The sequence below is a fragment of the Pseudophryne corroboree genome, chromosome 11, assembly GCF_028390025.1.
Source record: "Pseudophryne corroboree isolate aPseCor3 chromosome 11, aPseCor3.hap2, whole genome shotgun sequence".
Taxonomy (NCBI): Eukaryota; Metazoa; Chordata; class Amphibia; order Anura; family Myobatrachidae; genus Pseudophryne; species Pseudophryne corroboree.
In genome coordinates, this window is record NC_086454.1 from 195821684 (window position 1) to 195840083 (window position 18400).

Below are 18400 nucleotides of genomic sequence, written 5' to 3' on the forward strand. Positions count from 1 at the left end.
TCTCTTTTGGAAGAAAACCGAAAAAGGCATAGACCTAAAATTCAGGTCAATGTGGTTTGAAGCGCAGCGGAGCAAAACCTCCCAGAGAAACCAAAGATGACGGCTGAATGGTAACTGAAAGAAGGGGAAAACTCTTTTATCCTTATTATGTCCCATAAAGTTTTCCAAAAGTGGCAAAAGCGAGAAGAGGTAACAGACTTCTGAAATCGGGGCCCAGTAGGCCTAACCGAACTAGGGAACTCCTCCCTTCTGAGGTCTCGAGAACAGTCACACGGTTAAATGAGACCCGTGTAAGATTGAACAAAGAAAAGGACCCTGTTGAAGTAGATAGTCCAGTCGAGGTAGGAGCCAAGGCTCCTCTACTGACAACAGGTGTAGCTGTATCTTCAAGTCATGCGTGGCCCAACCGGAGCCACCGAGAGGACTAGCACGCATATTCCCCTCCTGTGTTACCGAAAGTGAGGTAGAAATAGAAAAGGAGGCAGGATAGAATAACCAGAAAACTCCCAGGAGCCCTGAGGGCGTCCTCGGCTACTGCCGCCAGAGCTCACGTCCGAGAGTAGTAAAGGGTTAAAGAGTCAGTCAGAACGCCCTGAGGTCGATCCGAAATCTCCGCCAACAGCGGACCAGTTGACAAAACTCCGGGGAATGTCCCCTCACCCGGGAGTCTGACCTGGCGGCTTGACCTGGAAAGAAGATTGTTGTCCTCCGCTCAGAGGAGAATGTAGGCGACCCCTCATTGCGTCGCAGCTTGACTGAAGAAATAGAGTACCTGGTGCCGAGGAAGGAAAAATCCTCCGACAGACCCTGTTGAGAAACGTCTACGAGGAGCATAATTTTGGATCCGTGTCGAACCAGAAGCTCCTAGATCCTCCGGATATTCAGAAGCCACCTAATGTACAGAGCGGGATAGTAGCAGCAGATTGTCCCATTAGGGAACCAACGTACTTCCTGCCCTTGGAAAAGAGTTATTCTGTGATCTTCCTGAACCCTGTGGGAGCGGAAGAGAGACCGAATGGAAAGGACTGACAGTGAAAATGAGTATCCTGTAATGCGAATGCAGACAAGGGACACGTAAAACTCTCTATCTTGTTCAAAACTAGCAATCACAGACTGAAAGGATTCTAAGGCCAGAATAGGCCTGGCCGAGCCAACAGGCTTCGGAACGTGAAAAGAAAACAAAGGCCTGAGAACTGTCCCGATTCAAATGATATCTGAAAAACAGGGATCAACATCCTTTGCGGTTAGAAGCATATGGAGCGCCGACTGCAGTATGACTCTCTTGACTCCTGAGACGGTTGTACTCCAAAATCTGGTCTGTAACCGCCCAAGCCTTCTCAGTACTCCCCGTAGGACCACCGACATGCGCCTACCCTGGGACCCTCCAGGTGGTAGGAAGGTTTGACCTGTAGTGGGTGTATAGGATGACTTAAAGTCAGACTGGACCGAGGATGCTGAACCTCTGCTTCAGCCTGTTACCCTGAGATCCCCTGGTGACGGAGATATCGCCCGTGTGTAGTCGAAAGCTTGAAAAGGCACGGAAGGATCTAAAGGAAAGACCGGTAAAGGTCTGTCTTGAAGCTGGGGCAGCAGTAGGAGAAAGAAAAGTGGACTTACCTCCAATGGTTCATGAAATCCTGCAGAAAGTTCCTTCCCCTGAACCATCTGCCCCGTAGGATTTCATGTTCACCTGTCACTGTCGCAGCCCCAGAAGTCGTCGGGTTAAGACAGCCCAAGCGAAAATGCAGATTCCGAGTCTGCAGACGTGGAGACCTCAAAAGAACCTACAGCAGAATCGTGATTCTGATCTGTCCCAAAGTATCAATTGATCCTGATGCAAATTATCCTGTAACCTAGAGGACAATTGTTCCACAACCTACCTGCTCCGGACAAGGTAGAACCCCGCTGCCGTATATGTGTCTTCGATGGATACCTGAGCAATGTTGCCTCAGGAAAACGGCAGCTTGTTGGACCGGTGATACCTTGAGGGGTATACCCTGGAGAGGTTCTGATACCATTTCCTTCCGTCTGCGGGGAAAGGATAGGAAAACAAACATTGTTTTATACCTGAACTTGTGTATGCGGGTGTCTGCAAGCCGCCTACCGGAGCCTGCCCAGCTCATCCGAAACTGGACCATTTCGTCATCAGCGTCGAACCCTGATGAACCTGACGTGACCGCCTCCTTTACCTGCAGTATCAGACGAACTGCTGTATAATGCACCTGGATATTCTGAGACACTGGTTGAGACTGCACCGAAAACCGACAACCTCCGTATCCTGGACATCTGTCGCCTCCTCCCAGAGAGGCCTTTCCACTGCCAAGTCGTGTAACATGGGAGGTTAGCAAGGTTCTTTTAGAAACCTGGGGGGTCATTCCGAGTTGTTCGCTCGCAAGCTGCTTTTAGCAGCTTTGCACACGCTAAGCCGCCGCCTACTGGGAGTGAATCTTAGCTTATCAAAATTGCGAACGAAAGATTAGCAGAATTGCGAATAGACACTTCTTAGCAGTTTCTGAGTAGCTCCAGACTTACTCGGCATCTGCGATCAGTTCAGTGCTTGTCGTTCCTGGTTTGACGTTACAAACACACCCAGCGTTCGTCCAGACACTCCTCCGTTTCTCCAGCCACTCCCGCGTTTTTCCCAGAAACGGTAGCGTTTTTTCACACACACCCATAAAACGGCCAGTTTCCGCCCAGAAACACCCACTTCCTGTCAATCACATTACGATCACCAGAACGAAGAAAAAACCTCGTAATGCCGTGAGTAAAAAACCTAACTGTATAGCAAATTTACTTGGCGCAGTCGCACTGCGGACATTGCGCATGCGCATTAGCGACTAATTGCTCCGTTGCGAGAAAAAAATAACGAGCGAACAACTCGGAATGACCCCCCTGGAGAGGTGAAATGACGTACAAGGTCTCTGGTTAACAGTGACATTACCTGCATAATCTGAGCTGTTCAAACAGGAGTGTCCTGCAGGTGCGTGGAGGGCTATGCAGATGGCTCCACCGCATACTTCACACCTAAGAGGGAATTCTTTGACTATCCCAGGTGAGACAAACGAAAGGAGAAAAGGTGGGTTAAATAAACACAGCGCTATGTAAGGTCTGCACTATAATGTGTAGAGACCGACACGATTCAAATAAACTTTCTGGTGAACCAGTAGCGCTGCGCTGTTCAAACCCTGATCCTCCTGTTCAGATACCCGCTACAAGCGTACTGAGCCGCAGCGCTATTTGTCTGATGCCTTAAAGTATCTGTTGTGGTACTTGAACCCAGGCCTCTGTGGTTGGGTGTTTAGGGGATTAGTGTGCTGAGCCACACTGTTTCATATATACACATTCCCCAAATTACTAATAGCATTAGTACCCATTGACACCAAGGAATAATAAAGGGAAGGCAACGCCCCGCCCTGTATGTAGTATACCGCTAATTTAGGTGCACCAGAAATTTTCGGAGGTTCCGCTGGCTTTTCAAAAAGGTGGCCAGCTTGCGAGAAAAGATGGGGGAAAATGTTATGTGGCAAGGTGGGGTATTTTGTTATTATAAAACATTGCGGAAGTGGTTTGTTTTACCCCCTATATATGGCATTGTATGCATATATATATATATATATATATATATACATACATATACACATACACCCGCACACATACATATATATATATATATACTATACACACACAAACCCCCCCACACACAGTGAACCCAACAGGGTAGATAAATACTGTCTATGTGAAATACTGTAGGGTAAATAAATATTGCACACTAGATTTCAATCATTAATGAGCTGAGCCCCAGCTCCTGTTATAGAGCAGGCTCCCTGATCTACAGCCTCTATGAAATGCCGGGCAGAGGACTCTCCTGCAGGGAGGAATGGCAGACAAAGTGAGATAAACCCAAAATTTTAGCATCTCACTGCACAGAATGTGACAATGAGCGCTGCGAGCCGCCGCCGGGAGTCCGCTGAGTCAAGCGGGAATAAGCTTCACCCTCCCCTGTTATCTGTAAAATAACTTCATTGCAGCGGCCCCGGGGAGCAGAGGACTATTAAGCGGTGCTGTAGCGGCCGGGGAGTGGAGGACTTGTGCGCGATGCTATAGCGGCCGGGGAGCGGAGAGCGCTGAGCCCGCCGTACAGAGCGGGAGTTAGCTCCGCCCCCCCCGCTACGGCGCCAATTTCAAAAATTAAACCCGCTGCTGTACCTGAAGCGTGAAGCGCCCTGTATCTCCCCGGCCGCCTGTATGCTGCGGCCGGGGAGCGGAGAGCGCTGAGCCCGCCGTACGGAGCGGGAGTTAGCTCCGCCCCCTCCACCTTCGGCGCCCATGCAAAAATAAGCGGGAAGCATGTATCACCCGGCTGCATATATACTGCGGCCGGGGAGTGGAGAGCGCTGAGCCCGCTTACAGAGCGGGCTGAAGCTCCCACTAATGTTTAAAATACAAAGTGCGCCCTTGAGACGCTCCAGCCTACTGGGGAGTAAGCACCACATATGCACCTTAATACTGACAGTGTAAAATAATAAATCAGTCTGGAAGGAGGGGGGAGATTGTACTCACCACTGTCCTTCCCGACACACGCCGCACTCAGCGGTGTTTACACTGCTCGACAGAGCGGCCCCAACACGCGCCGCACGCAGCGGTGTCCGGCCACTTATACTCACCGCTGCCCTGCTGCCGGAATCTTCTGCTGGTGGAGCGGCCCCGACACGCGCCGCACGCAGCGGTGTCCGGCCAACTCAGGAGAGCTCAGTGTCTCCCTCAGCCGGGGCCCATCCCGAGCCGCACGCAGCTGCGATGGGACCCCGCCGGCAGCTCCCGCGGTGCAGACTGGCAGTGGCAGAGCTGCCAGTCTGTGTGTGTATGAAAGAAAAAAAAAAAAAAAAAAATTCTTCAGCTAAACCCAAGTGAACCAGCTCCCTCGGGCACTAACTAAGACTGGCTTGGAGGGGAGATAGTAGGGGAGGAGCTAGCCACAGTGTGAGAATTTTAAAGTGCCAGCTCCCAATTACTGCCTACTATTTCCCCATTGTAACTACGCTCCAGTGGCCCCTAGTGGATGAAGGAGAAATTTTGAATAGTGAGCGTTGTGAGACTCTGAAGGTCTCTGCGACATAGGGACAGACATATGTAGATTCACTGTCTGTTCTCTAATCTTTTGTGCAATAAATTTACCTTAGCACTCAATTTCACATATCCAATCAGGTGTCGGCGTTGTCGACGGAGACACCACTCACACACACATTTGCTCCATCTCCTCCTTAGGAGAGCCTTTTACCTCAGACATGTCGACACACACGTACCGACACACCACACACTCAGGGAATGCTCATCTGAAGACAATTCCCCCACAAGGCCCTTTGGAGAGACAGAGAGAGAGTATACCAGCATACACCCCAGCGCTATATAACCCAGGAAAAAACACAGCAATTTAATGTTTACCCAGTAGCGCTGTTATTATCTGCGCCGAATTATGTGCCCTCCCTCTTCTTTAAAACCCTCTCTTCTACCGTGGTATAAGCAGGGGAGAGTCCGGGGAGCTTCCTCTCAGCGGTGCTGTGGAAAAAAACATGGCGCTGGTGAGTGCTGATGGAGAAGCCCCGCCCCCTCGATGGCGGGCTTCTGTCCCGCTAAAAGTGTAAAATTGGCGGGGGCTCCTGCATATATACAGTGTCCAGCTGTATATATGCTCCTTTTGCCAAATAAGAGGTTTATATTGCTGCCCATGGCGCCCCCCCCTGCGCCCTGCACCCTTACAGTGACCGGAGTATGTGAGGTGTATGGGAGCAATGGCGCACAGCTGCAGTGCTGTGCGTTACCTCAGTGAAGATCATGAAGTCTTCTTTTCTTCTCATACTCACCCGGCTTCTATCTTCCGACTCTGCGAGGGGGACGGCGGCGCGGCTCTGGGACGGACGGCTAGGGTGAGATCCTGCGTACCAATCCCTCTGGAGCTAATAGTGTCCAGTAGCCTAAGAAGCAGGACCTTGAAACTCAAGTAGGGCTGCTTCTCTCCCCTCAGTCCCTCGATGCAGGGAGTCTGTTGCCAGCAGAGCTCCCTGAAAATAAAAACCTAACAAAATACTTTCTATCAGCAAACTCAGGAGAGCTCACTGAAAAGCACCCAGCTCCTCTGGGCACAGTATCAAACTGAGGTCTGGAGGAGGGGCATAGAGGGAGGAGCCAGTGCACACCCAGGTCTAAAGACTTTCTTAAAGTGCCCATGTCTCCTGTGGAGCCCGTCTATCCCCATGGTCCTTACGGAGTCCCCAGCATCCTCTAGGACGTTAGAGAAATAATCAGATACAGCAAAAATCCCTAAATTTGGCAGAATCTTGTAGAAGCCTAAGAAATTCTACATTTTCTTCTGCCCATCAAATTATTATACTAAATAAGAAAAAAATCTAACTGCACCATTCCAATCCTGCACCATTCATGCATTCCAATAATGCACTCTATTGTATTGTACTTGGGGGGGTCATTCCGAGTTGTTCGCTCGCTAGCTAGTTTTAGCAGCCGTGCAAACGCTATGCCGCCGCCCACTGGGAGTGTACTTTAGCTTAGCAGAAGTGCGAACACTTGTGCAGCCGAGCTCTGCAAAAACAGTTTGTGCAGTTTCAGAGTAGCTCTGAACCTACTCAGCGCTTGTGATCACTTCAGCCTATTCGTGTCCGGATTTGACGTCATACACCCGCCCAGCGAATGCCCAGCCACGCCTGCGTTTTTTCAAACACTCCCTGAAAACGGTCAATTGACACTCAAAAACGCCCCCTTCCTATCAATCTTCTTGCGGCCGCCAGTGCGAAGAAAAACTTAGATAGAACCTGTGCACAACCACAACGGGCTTTGTACCCGTACAACGCGCGTGCACATTGCGGCCCATACGCATGCGCATAAATGCCACTTTTTCATCTGATTTCTGCGCTGCGAAAATCGGCAGCGAGCGATCAACTCAGAAATGACCCCCTTGATCTTCCAATGGAATGCTTATAAGATCCTACACCTGGCTGCAGGACCATCTCAGAGCTGATATTCTAATAGGAAAGAACTACTACTTCTTACCATGGTGCAAGGCTTTTTCCATTGCTATCACAAAAAGAGTACTATGTACTGGTGTAGAAAACAGAATACAATGATATAGAATCAGATAATTGAAATTTTTTACATCTCTTGCCATATACATAATAAATGAATAAATAAGAAAAGGAAATTCTGTGTAATATGCAGAGCAACCCAATAACACATATTTTTTAAGGCACTGTGCCTATATGGTTTTACAATGTAAGGCAATATGGAAATTAGTACATTATGTGACCTCATATTATTGCTGCAGTCGTGCCCCTCTCGTTGTGCCAGGTCCCATGTGATTCTGCTAGCGCCGGACGTCTTTTACCTGAAAATGCATCTTAGTTGCATTGTGACACACTGAGACATACCAGGAGACTGCACTGATTCATTTGATATACACTTGTATATCTGTGTGCAACTGAGTCTGAATCTTCATACGAAGTGCTATGATGCATCAGCCGTTACTTTTCCCACACCAAGTTCCATTGTGCTACGTATACATACGCAGACAGATTTACAAGTGTTGCATATCAAATTAATCAATAGTCTGCAGGTGTGTCCTACTTGCATCGCATTGCAACTAAGACAAATTTTCGGGTTGAAAGACATCTCGAATCACATGGAGTATTGAGGCTAGTTATGTGAGGACACATCTATATATCAAGGAGAGATTGTTTAGGCTTGCTGTCGCAAAGGATTTTTAGCATTTTATATTATATTACAAAAAAAAAGTGTAAGTTAATTAACTTACTGTCTCTGTATTCGCGTAAGTATCGCAGTCAGGGCACACTGTACATCTGATGAGCACGTTACACATACACATGGCTTATGCTGCTGCTGGAACAGAGTTGAAACAAACTGGAATATAAAGAGTCATATAATCAGCATAGAATAGTGGAAGAAATTTACAGTACATTCAAAATAATCAAATACATATTATGTAGAGGTAATGCACTGTAATTCTTTGTCATTTGTATGAGACTCGGAATACAATCACAGACGGTGGTGTAAATGGTAATAAGGGGATAATTTCAGGTTTGTTTTAATAAAAGGTTAAAACAAGGGATAATATTGTTGTAAAATGACTGCTTTTTTTCAGGTACCGCTTACTATATTATGACATAAAGGGAGATTTATGGTAACACTTACTATTGTTAAATCTCTTTCTGCGAGCTACACTGGATTCCACAAGGAATAACATCGGGGTGTAGAGTTGGATCTTGAGCCGAGGCACCAACAGGCTAAAGCTTTGACTGTTCCCAGGATGGACTGTACCGCCTCCTCTATATCCCCGCCTCCAGGCACTGGAGCTTAGTTTTGTTAACCAGTACAATGCAGTAGCAGGTAAAAGAGACGATAGTAGTTAGTAGCCACAGCGAACCACATTCTCAAGACAGGAGAAGGTACCAGTGGCCAATGCCATACAAACCCAAAGAAGCTAAGTGCGTCAGGGGGGCATCCTGTGGAATCCAGTGTACCTCGCAGAAAGAGATTTAACAATGGTAAGTTTTACTATAAATCTTCTTTTCTGCAGCGGGGTACACTGGTATTCCACAGGGAATAACATTGGGGATGTCCTAAAGCAGTTCCTCATGGGAGGGGACGCACTGTAGCGGGCACAAGAACCCAGCGTCCAAAGGAAGCATCCTGAGAGGCGGAAGTATCAAAGGCATAGAACCTGATTAACGTGTTCACTGAGGACCATGTAGCCGCCTTGCACAATTGTTCTAGGGACGCATCACGGTGGGCCGCCCAAGAAGGTCCAACAGACCGAGTAGAAAGGGCCTTGATAGTAGAAGGAGCTGGAAGACCAGTCTGCTCATAAGCTTGAGCAATCACCATTCTAATCCATCTGGCCAAGGTCTGCTTATTCGCAGGCCAGCCACGTTTGTGAAAACCAAAAAAGACAAAGAGAGAATCAGGTCTCCTAAGAGAAGCGGTTCTCTTCACAAATATACGGAGAGCATCCAAAGACCATTCTTTGGATGACAAACCAGGAGAGATAAAGGCCGGAAAAACAATCTCTTAGATAAGGTGGAAAGACGACACCGCCTTAGGTAGATAACCTGGGCGAGTTCTAAGAATCGCAAGGTCACGGTGAAAAATCAGAAAGGGTGACCGACAGGATAAAGCACCTAAGTCTGAAACCCTTCTAGCAGAGGCAATAGCCAGCAAAAACAAGACCTTAAGCATAAGCCATTTAAGGTCCACAGACTCAAAAAGTTCAAACGAAGACTTTTGTAGGGCATCCAGAACAACAGACAAATCCCAAGAAGTCACAGGAGGGACATAGGGAGGTTGCATCCTTAAAACACCCTGAGTTGAAAGTATGAACTTCAGATAGAGACGCAATTTTTCTCTGAAACCATATCGACAAGGCTGAAATATGAACCTTGAGGGAGGCCAGACGAAGGCCTAAGTCCAGGCCCTGTTGCAGAAACGCCAAAAGTTTGGCAGTACTGAACTTGTATGCATCATAATTCTTAGCCGCACACCAGGTGAAGTAAGAATTCCAGACCCTATAATACATCCGAGCCAAAGCCGGTTTACGGGCTTTCAACATCGTTTGAATGACCGCCTCAGAAAAACCTTTGGCCCTCAGGACTGAAGCTTCAAGAGCCACGCCGTCAAAGCCAGTCGGGCCAGATCCTGGTAGACACAAGTGACCTGAACGAGGAGGTCTGGGTGTTGCGAAAGTAGAAGAGGACGCTCTATCGAGAGACCCTAAAGGTCTGAGAACCAATGCCGTCTGGGCCATGCTGGATCGATTAGAAGTAGTATTCCTCCTTCTTGCTTGAACTTCCTTATTACCCTGGGCAGGAGTGACACCGGAGGGAACACATACGGCAGCCGAAAGACCCATGGAATTGTCAGTGCGCCCACGAACGCTGCTTGAGGATCCCTTGTCCTTGCTGTGAAGACCAGAACCTTGTGATTGTGTCGAGACGCCATCAGGTCTACATCTGGTAGGCCCCACTTGTCCACTAGGAGTTGAAAGATCTCCAGATGAAAACTCCACTCTCCGGCGTGTACGTCCTGAAGACTCAGGAAGTCCGCTTCGCAGTTGAGGACCCTCGGAATGAACACTGCCGATATTGCTGGCAGATGGCGTTCCGCCCATAGAAGAATCTTTAACACTTCCAACATTGCCATGCGGCTTCGAGTGCCGCCTTGATGATTTATGTACGCCACCGTGGTGGCGTTGTACGACTATACTTGTATAGGCCTGTTCTGTATCAGAGGCAGGGCTAGTTTTAAGGTGTTGAACACCACCCACAACTCCAGAATGTTTATCGGGAGGAGAGATTCCTCCCTGGTCTACCGACCCTGAAGAGAGTGTTGCTCCAACACCACGCCCCAACCTCGCAGTCTGGCATCCGTCGTTAGGAGGACCCAGTTGGAGATCCAGAAGAGACGACCCCTGCTCAATCGTCGGTCCTGGAGCCACCAGATCAGAGACAGACAAACTTCCGGAGTCAAGGAAATCATGCGAGACCTGATCCAGTGAAGCAGGCCGTCCCACTTGGAAAGGATTAACCGATGCAGAGGGCGAGAATGAAATTGAGCGTACTCTACCGTGTCGAAAGCAGACACCATGAGGCCTAGTACTTGCATCACCGAGTGTATCGACACCAGTGGCCGTGCGAGGAAGCATCTTATCCTGTCCTGAATTTTCTGGACCTTCTCCGGAGACAAGAACAATTTTTGGTTGTGTGTGTCTAATAACATCCCCAGGTGCACCATGCTCTGAGCAGGGACCAGCGAGGATTTCATCCAGTTGATGAGCCACCCATGGGCTTGTAGGAATTGGACCGTTAGTTCCAGACGACGGAGGAGAACCTCTGTTCGCCAGCATCAACAAGTCGTCCAGATATGGCAGGATCCTGATACCCTGACAGCGGAGAAGAGCCATCATGACCGCCATGACCTTGGTGAAAATTTGCGGAGCCGTGGTCAGTCCAAAGGGCAAGGCTTGGAATTGATAATGGAGGTTGCCAATAGCAAACCGCAGATATTGCTGATGCGACATGGCAACAGAGATATGTAGGTAAGCATCCTGTATGTCCAGGGATACCATATAGTCTTTGGGCTCCAAAGACAGAACAACAGAGCGAAGAGTTTGAATACGGAATTTGGATACCTTCACAAATTTGTTCAAAGATTTAAGGTTGAGAATAGGCCGGGAGGATCCATTCGGTTTAGGAACTAGGAACAGCGTTCAATAGTACCCCCTGCCTCTCTGAGACAGAGGCACTGGCACTATCACTCCTGTATCCAGGAGGTATTGTACCACCAAATGTAAAGTTCTTGCTTTTAACGGATCCGAAGGGATATTTGTCGAGCAAAACTGGCGAGGGGGACGTTTCTTGAAAGAGATGGTGTATCCGTGAGTGACGACTTACCTCACCCAGGCGTCTGAAGTGGTCTGTAACCATACATGGGCGAACCAAAGAAGTCAGCCTCCCACCCTGGGATCCCCCAGGGGGAGGCCCGCCCCGTCATACAGCAGGCTTGTCTGATTTGGAAGCAGGCTGACGGGCAGCCCAGGTAAGTTTAGGTTTGGGCTTAGAGGTTTTGGAAGTGCGAGCCTGTTTCGGGTACCCTTTGCTTTACTTGGAGGTCGAAAGGAACGAAAATAGGATTTTAATTACCTACCGGTAAATCCTTTTCTCGTAGTCCATAGAGGATGCTGGGGTCCATATTAGTACCCTGGGGTATAGACGGGTCCACCAGGAGCCATTGGCACTTTAAGAGTATAACAGTGTGGGCTGGCTCCTCCCTCTATGCCCCACCTACCAGACTCAGTCTAGAAACTGTGCCTGAGGAGACGACATACTTCGAGAGAAGGAATTACACAGATAGTGGCGAGATTCATACCAGCTCACACAACAAGGCAAATCCGGCCAACAGGCCGGAGAACTCAGCAACAGCTGAAACAGTACTGAAACAGGAACGAACACAGAACTTACCTAGGAACATGGAAGTACTGAACCAATATAACCACTGCAGGATAAAGAAGCGCAGGGTGGGCGCCCAGCATCCTCTACAGACTACAAGAAAATGATTTACCGGTAGGTAATTAAAATCCTATTTTCTCTTACGTTCTAGAGGATGCTGGGATCCATATTAGTACCCTGGGGATGTACCAAACCTCCCAGAACGGGAGGGAGAGCGCGCAGGCTCCTGCAGAACTGCTTGACCAAACTTGAGGTCATCAGAGGCCAAAGTTTTGAACTTGTAAAACTTAGCAAACGTGTTCGAACCAGACCAAGTAGCTGCTCGGCAAAGCTGTAAGGCCGAGACACCCCGGGCAGCTGACCAGGAAGAACCCACTTTACGAGTAGAGTGGGCCTTAACCGATTTTGGACACAGCAATCCTGCCGTAGAATAGGCATGCTGGATGGTGAACTTGATCCAGCGAGAAATCGACTGCTTAGAAGCAGGACACCCAATTTTCTTGGGATCATAGAGGACAAAGAGTCAGATTTCCTGAGATGAGTAGTCCTCTTCACATAAATCTTCAAAGTCCTCACAACATCCAAGGCCTTTGAAGCAATTGAGGAGTCAGTAGCCACTGGCACCACAATAGGTTGGTTGATATGAAAAGCCGACACAACCTTAGGAAGGAACTGTGGACGAGTCCTGAGTTCCGCCCTATCTTCATGGAAGACCAGATAGGGACTTTTACAGGACAAAGCCCCCAATTCTGACACACGTCGAGCAGAAGCCAAGGCCAACAAAGTTACCACCTTCCATGTGAGAAACTTGATTTCAGCCTCCTGTAGAGGCTCAAACCAATCCGATTGCAGGAACTGCAACACCACATCCAGATCCCATGGTGCCGTTGGCGCCACAAAAGGGGGCTGGATGTGCAGAACCCATTTCAAAAGGTCTGAACCTCAGGGAGGACAGCCAATTGTTTCTGGAAGAAAATGGATAAGGCCGAAATGTGGACCTTGATGGAGCCCAATCTCACACCTGCTTGCAGGAAAAGGAGAAACCGTCCAAGTTGAAACTTAACCGCAGGAAACTTCTTGGATTCACACCAAGACACATACTTTTTCCAAATTCGATGGTAATGTTTAGACGTTACCCCCTTCCTAGCCTGTATCAGGGTAGGAATAACCTCGCTCGGAATACCCTTCCGCCATGCCGTCAAACGTAGCCGTGGTAAGCCTTAATAAGTGAACGGCCCCTGTAGTAGAAGATCCTCCCGAAGAGGCAGAGGCCTTGGATCTTCCAGCAGGAGATCCAGTAGATCCGCGTACCAAGCCCTCCTTGGCCAGTCCGGAGCAATGAGGATTGCCAGAACCTTTGTTCTTTTTACAAGCTGTAGAACTCTTGGAATGAGAGGAAGTGGAGGGGACACATACACTGACGGGAACACCCACGGTGTTACCAGTGAGTCCACTGCCACTGCTTGTGGGTCTCTCGACTTGGAACAGTACCTCTGCAGCTTCTTGTTGAGGCGGGAGGCCATCATATCTATGTGAGGAACCCCCCACCAACCGGTTACCTCCTCGAACACCTCCGGGTGGAGGCCCCACTCTCCTGGATGGAGATAGTGTCTACTGAGAACGTCCGCTTCTCAGTTGTTTACCCCCGAAATTAAGATTGCTGACATCGCTACAGCGTGCCTTTCTGCCCAGAGGAGGATTCTTGACAACTCTGACTTTGCAGCCCTGTTCTTCGTTCCGCCTTGTCGGTTTATGTAGGCCACTGTGGTCACGTTGTCCAACTGCACCTGAACAGCCCGATCCTGTAGAAGGTGTGCCGCTTGAAGAAGGCCGTTGTATACGGCTCTTAGCTCCAGGATGTTTATCGGAAGAGGGGATTCCTGACTTGACCACCTTCCTTGGAAGGTTTCCCCTTGAGTGACTGCTCCCAACCTCTTAGACTTGCATCCGTGGTGAGAAGGATCCAGTCCTGAAATCCGAACCTTCGGCTCTCCAGAAGGTGAGGTAGTTGCAGCCACCAGAGGAGCGAAATCCTCGCTTTAGGCGACAGACGTATCCTCTGGTGCATATGTAGGTGAGATCCCGACCACTGGTCCAAGAGATCCAGTTGAAAGGACCGAGCATGAAACCTCCCGTATTGCAGAGCCTCGTAGGAGGCAACCATCTTCCCCAAAAGGCGGATGCACTGATGAACCGATACCCGGGCCGGCTTCAAGACATCCCGGACCATCGTTTGAATCACCAACGCTTTCTCCACCGGTAGAAACACCCTCTGCACCTCCGTGTCGAGGATCATCCCCTGGAAAGAGAGCCTCCTTGTCGGCTCCAGATGAGACTTTGGAAGGTTCAGGATCTAACCGTGCACCTTGAACAGATGCGTCGTGAGAGCAATGGATCTTAACAACTTCTCCCTGGACGATGCCTTGATCAGCAGGTCGTCCAGATACGGAATTATGTTCACCCCCTGCTTGCGGTGGAGAACCATCATCTCTGCCATTACCTTGGTGAAAATCCTTGTTGCTGTGGAGAGACCGAATGGCAGTGCCTGAAACTGATAGTGATCGTCTAACAGTGCAAACCTGAGGTAAGCCTGATACGGCAACCATATGGGAATGTGGAGGTACGCATCCTTGATGTCCAGGGACACCAGGAACTCCCACTCCGTCAGTCCTGATATAACCGCTCGCAGAGACTCCATTTTGAATTTGAAGTCCCTGAGATAAGGGTTCAATGATTTCAAGTTCAGAATTGGCCTGACCGAACCATCCGGTTTCGGTACCACAAAAAGGTTCGAATAGTAACCTTTGTTCAACTGATGAGGTGGAACTGGAACAATGACCTCCGAAAATACCAATTTTTGGATAGCGTCCAGTAAAATAGCTGTCTGCCGGCAAAGCCGGCAAGCCTGATTTGAAGAATCGGTGAGGTGGAAGAGTTTGAAACTCCAGCCTGTACCCCCGGGACACGATATCCTGTATACAGGGATCCAGGCCGGACGACACCCAGACGTGGCTGAAATGCCGAAGCCTCGCTCCCACCTGACCTACTTCCAGGCTGTGCGGTCCACCATCATGCTGAGGACTTTAAGGCACCAGAAGCAGGCTTTTGGTACCAGGAACCTGCGGGAGCAGGCTTTTTGGATTTGGCACGACCACCTCTAAAGAAGGTGTGAGAGGGCTTGTTCTTTCTAGTCCTAGTGGGCCGAAAGGACTGTGACGTGTTGGGAGCAAAAAGGCTTCTTCATAGCCGGTGCAGCTGAGGGGAGAAAAGTAGACTTCCCCGCTGTAGCTGTGGCAATCCACGCATCCAGCGCCTCCCCAAACAGAGCCTAACCTGTATAGGGTAGGCTCTCCACACTCTTCATGGACTCCGCATCTGCAGACCATTGGCGCAGCCAGAGAACCGTGCGAGCCGAGACGGACATGGAGAACCCCGCAGCCATGGAACCCAGATCCTTCATGGATTCCACCAGAAACTCTGCAGAACCCTGTATGTTACGTAAAAACAAATTAACGTCACCTTTATCCATCGTAGTCAAGTCCTCCTGCAGAGTGACTGACCACTTTGCTATTGCTTTTGAAATCCATGCACAGGCAATAATAGGCCACAGTATTGTCCCTGAAGCCGTGTATATGGATTTGAGCGTAGCATCCACCTTGCGATCCGCCGGGTCTTTCAACGCGGTAGATCCCGGGACAGGCAAAACCACTTGTTTTGACACCCTGGAAACAGAGGCATTAACTATAGGCGGGGACTCCCATTTTTTTCTATCGTCCTCCGGGAAGGGAAAAGCAACCAGAACCCTTTTAGGGATCTAGAATTTTTTCTCCGGGTTTTCCCAGGCCTTTTCAAAAATGGCATTTAATTCCTTAGAAGCAGGGAAGGTGAGAGGGGCTTTCTTACTGTCTATGAAAAAAGCCTCCTCAACCTGCTCAGGAGGTATGTCAGAAATATTTAACACATCCTGCATGGCCTCAATCATCAACTGCACCCCTTTAGCAAGTGATGCCGTCCCCCTTGACACATCCCCATCACCGTCTGCTGTGTCAGAATCGGTATCTGTGTCATCCTATGTAATTTGGGCAAGAGCACGTTTGTGAGAATGTACCGCAGAAGGCCTCGGGGGAGCAGTACCGGACCATACTGCCATAGAGGACTGCAATACCCGAGTTGCATGCTCAGTCCTTGCAACCCTTTCAGAAATCTGAGAAATAGCCTCCCTAAGAGAGGCTAACCACTCCGGTTCCCTAGCCGGGATCTGCGCTACAACAGTGCAATCCTGATTATATGGGATGGGATCTTCCTGAGAAGATATATCCTCTGCAGCATATGAGACAGAGTCTCTAGACATGGTTGCTTGCACACCCCACATACACACAGGGTACAGGGAAGACAGAGTTTCCCCCCCCAAGAATGGCAGAGAGACACAGAGATTGGAGCCAACCCACACACAGCGCTATACAGGTATAGGGAGACCCTTTACCAGCGCTGACTGTGTCCCTTAATAGGTGACACAGTCTATACACAGCCTCCCCTCCCTTCTACAACCCCTGGTACAGTAGAGATAGCTGGAGTTGCTCTGGAGGGACTGCTCTTCACAGGCAGCGTGTCTGCAGGCAGGAAAATGGCGCTGAATGCTGCTGGGTCCGCTCTGAGGAAAAGCTCTGCCCCCTGAATGGCGCTGTCTTCCCGCTCTTCCAAGATTATACTGGCCTGAGGATTTTATGCTGGCAGAGATCCGAGGACCCCGACAGGCTTTCTGGTCAGTGCAGGGTTAAGACGCCGGCTCAGGGCGCCCCTCACAGCGCTGCACCATGTACCGCTGAGCCCCCGGAGCGCAGTCAGTACTGCGCTCCCTACCCTGTAGCCGCCTTCTTCACATGGCTCCCCGCTTGCCAGGGAGCTGATGACTCACTCGCCACACTTCAGCTCTGCAAGGAGGTGGCGGCATGCTGCCGGGGTGAGCGTTCCCCTGCGGCGGGGAGCGATCTATTCCTTCTGGAGCTCAGTGTCCAGTCAGCGGAGACAGTGGCTCAGACACTGCAGGGTGGACACTGCTCCCCCCCTCAATCCCTCGATGCAGGGAGGCTGACAGCATCCTTCCTGTAAAATAACGAATGCTAAAAAAACTTTTACTAAAGAAGCTCTGTAGACCTCCCTTAGCTGTGACCGGCTCCTCCGGGCACATTTTCTAAACTGTGTCTGGTAGGAGGGGCATAGAGGGAGGAGCCAGCCCACACTGTTAAACTCTTAAAGTGCCAATGGCTCCTGGTGGACCCGTCTATACCCCCAGGGTACTAATATGGACCCCAGCATCCTCTAGGACGTAAGAGAAAGGTGGTACTCTTAGCCTTTGGAGCCGAAGGATTAGTACTCGGCAGACATGCAGTCTTAGCAGACGCTAAGTCAGCAACAATCTTGTTCAGATCTTCCCCAAAAATGATGTTTCCCTTAAAAGGGATCACATCCAAGGTCTTTTTAGAGTCCAGATCCACAGACCAGGACCGCAACCATGGAATCCGAGCCAGAATGGACATAGTAGATGCTTTGACCGCCAGCACGCCGGCATCAGAGGCCGCCTCCTGAATGTAATGAGAGGCTGTGGTGATATATGAAAGACACTGTCTGGCATTAACAGAAAAATTAGGAGATAGCTCCGCCTCAACTTCTTGAGCCCAGGCTCCAATAGCTTTCACAACCCAAGAAGCTGCTATAGTAGGTCTATGTACAGCACCCGCAAGAGTGTAAATAGACTTCAAACAACCCTCCACACGCTTATCCGATGGTTCTTTCAGAGAGGTGAAGGTAGTGATAGGCAGAGTAGAAGACACCACAAGACGTGCGACATGTGAGTCCACGGGAGGTGGTGTTTCCCAATTCTTACTTAACTCTGCAGCGAGGGGATAACGAGCTAGCATCTTTTTAGACAGGGAGAATTTCTTTCCTGGAGACGCCCAGGATTCCTGACGTATGTCAACCAGATGGTAAGAATGTGGCAAGACTAATTTAGTAACCTTCTAACGTTTGAACTTATCAGGTTTCTTAGACGCATCTGGAGGGTCAATTTCATCATCGATCTGAAGAATCAGTTTGATAGCCTCCAAGAGGTCAGGAACATCAACCTGTGATGTAGATTCCCCATCAGAAGCATCTGCATCAGTGTCTGATGGATCAGAATATACCCCATCTTCATCGGATGAAGTATCCGAAATATGAGTGGATTGTGAGGAAGAAATGGACCGCTTAGATGAGCCTTTGGTCCTAGGAGGGTCAGGCTTTTGTTTAACCAAAGACTGATTTAACTGTTGTAACTGAGTCGACAGAGTATCCACCCATGGTGGATTTACAACAGGGACAATATGTGATTGTATGTG

The 18400-nt window shown here is 49.4% G+C and overlaps 1 protein-coding gene across 2 annotated transcripts in view; it reads right to left on the minus strand.

Moving 5' to 3' along the window:
- The window catches only part of PACS1 (phosphofurin acidic cluster sorting protein 1), a 502137-nt gene that overhangs the window by 118735 nt on the left and 365002 nt on the right, over window positions 1-18400 (minus strand). For both annotated transcript variants that reach the window (XM_063945169.1, XM_063945168.1), the window contains one exon: window positions 7820-7926. In XM_063945169.1, the coding sequence (XP_063801239.1) occupies window positions 7820-7926 (107 nt within the window). The remainder of the gene's footprint in view (window positions 1-7819; window positions 7927-18400) is intronic.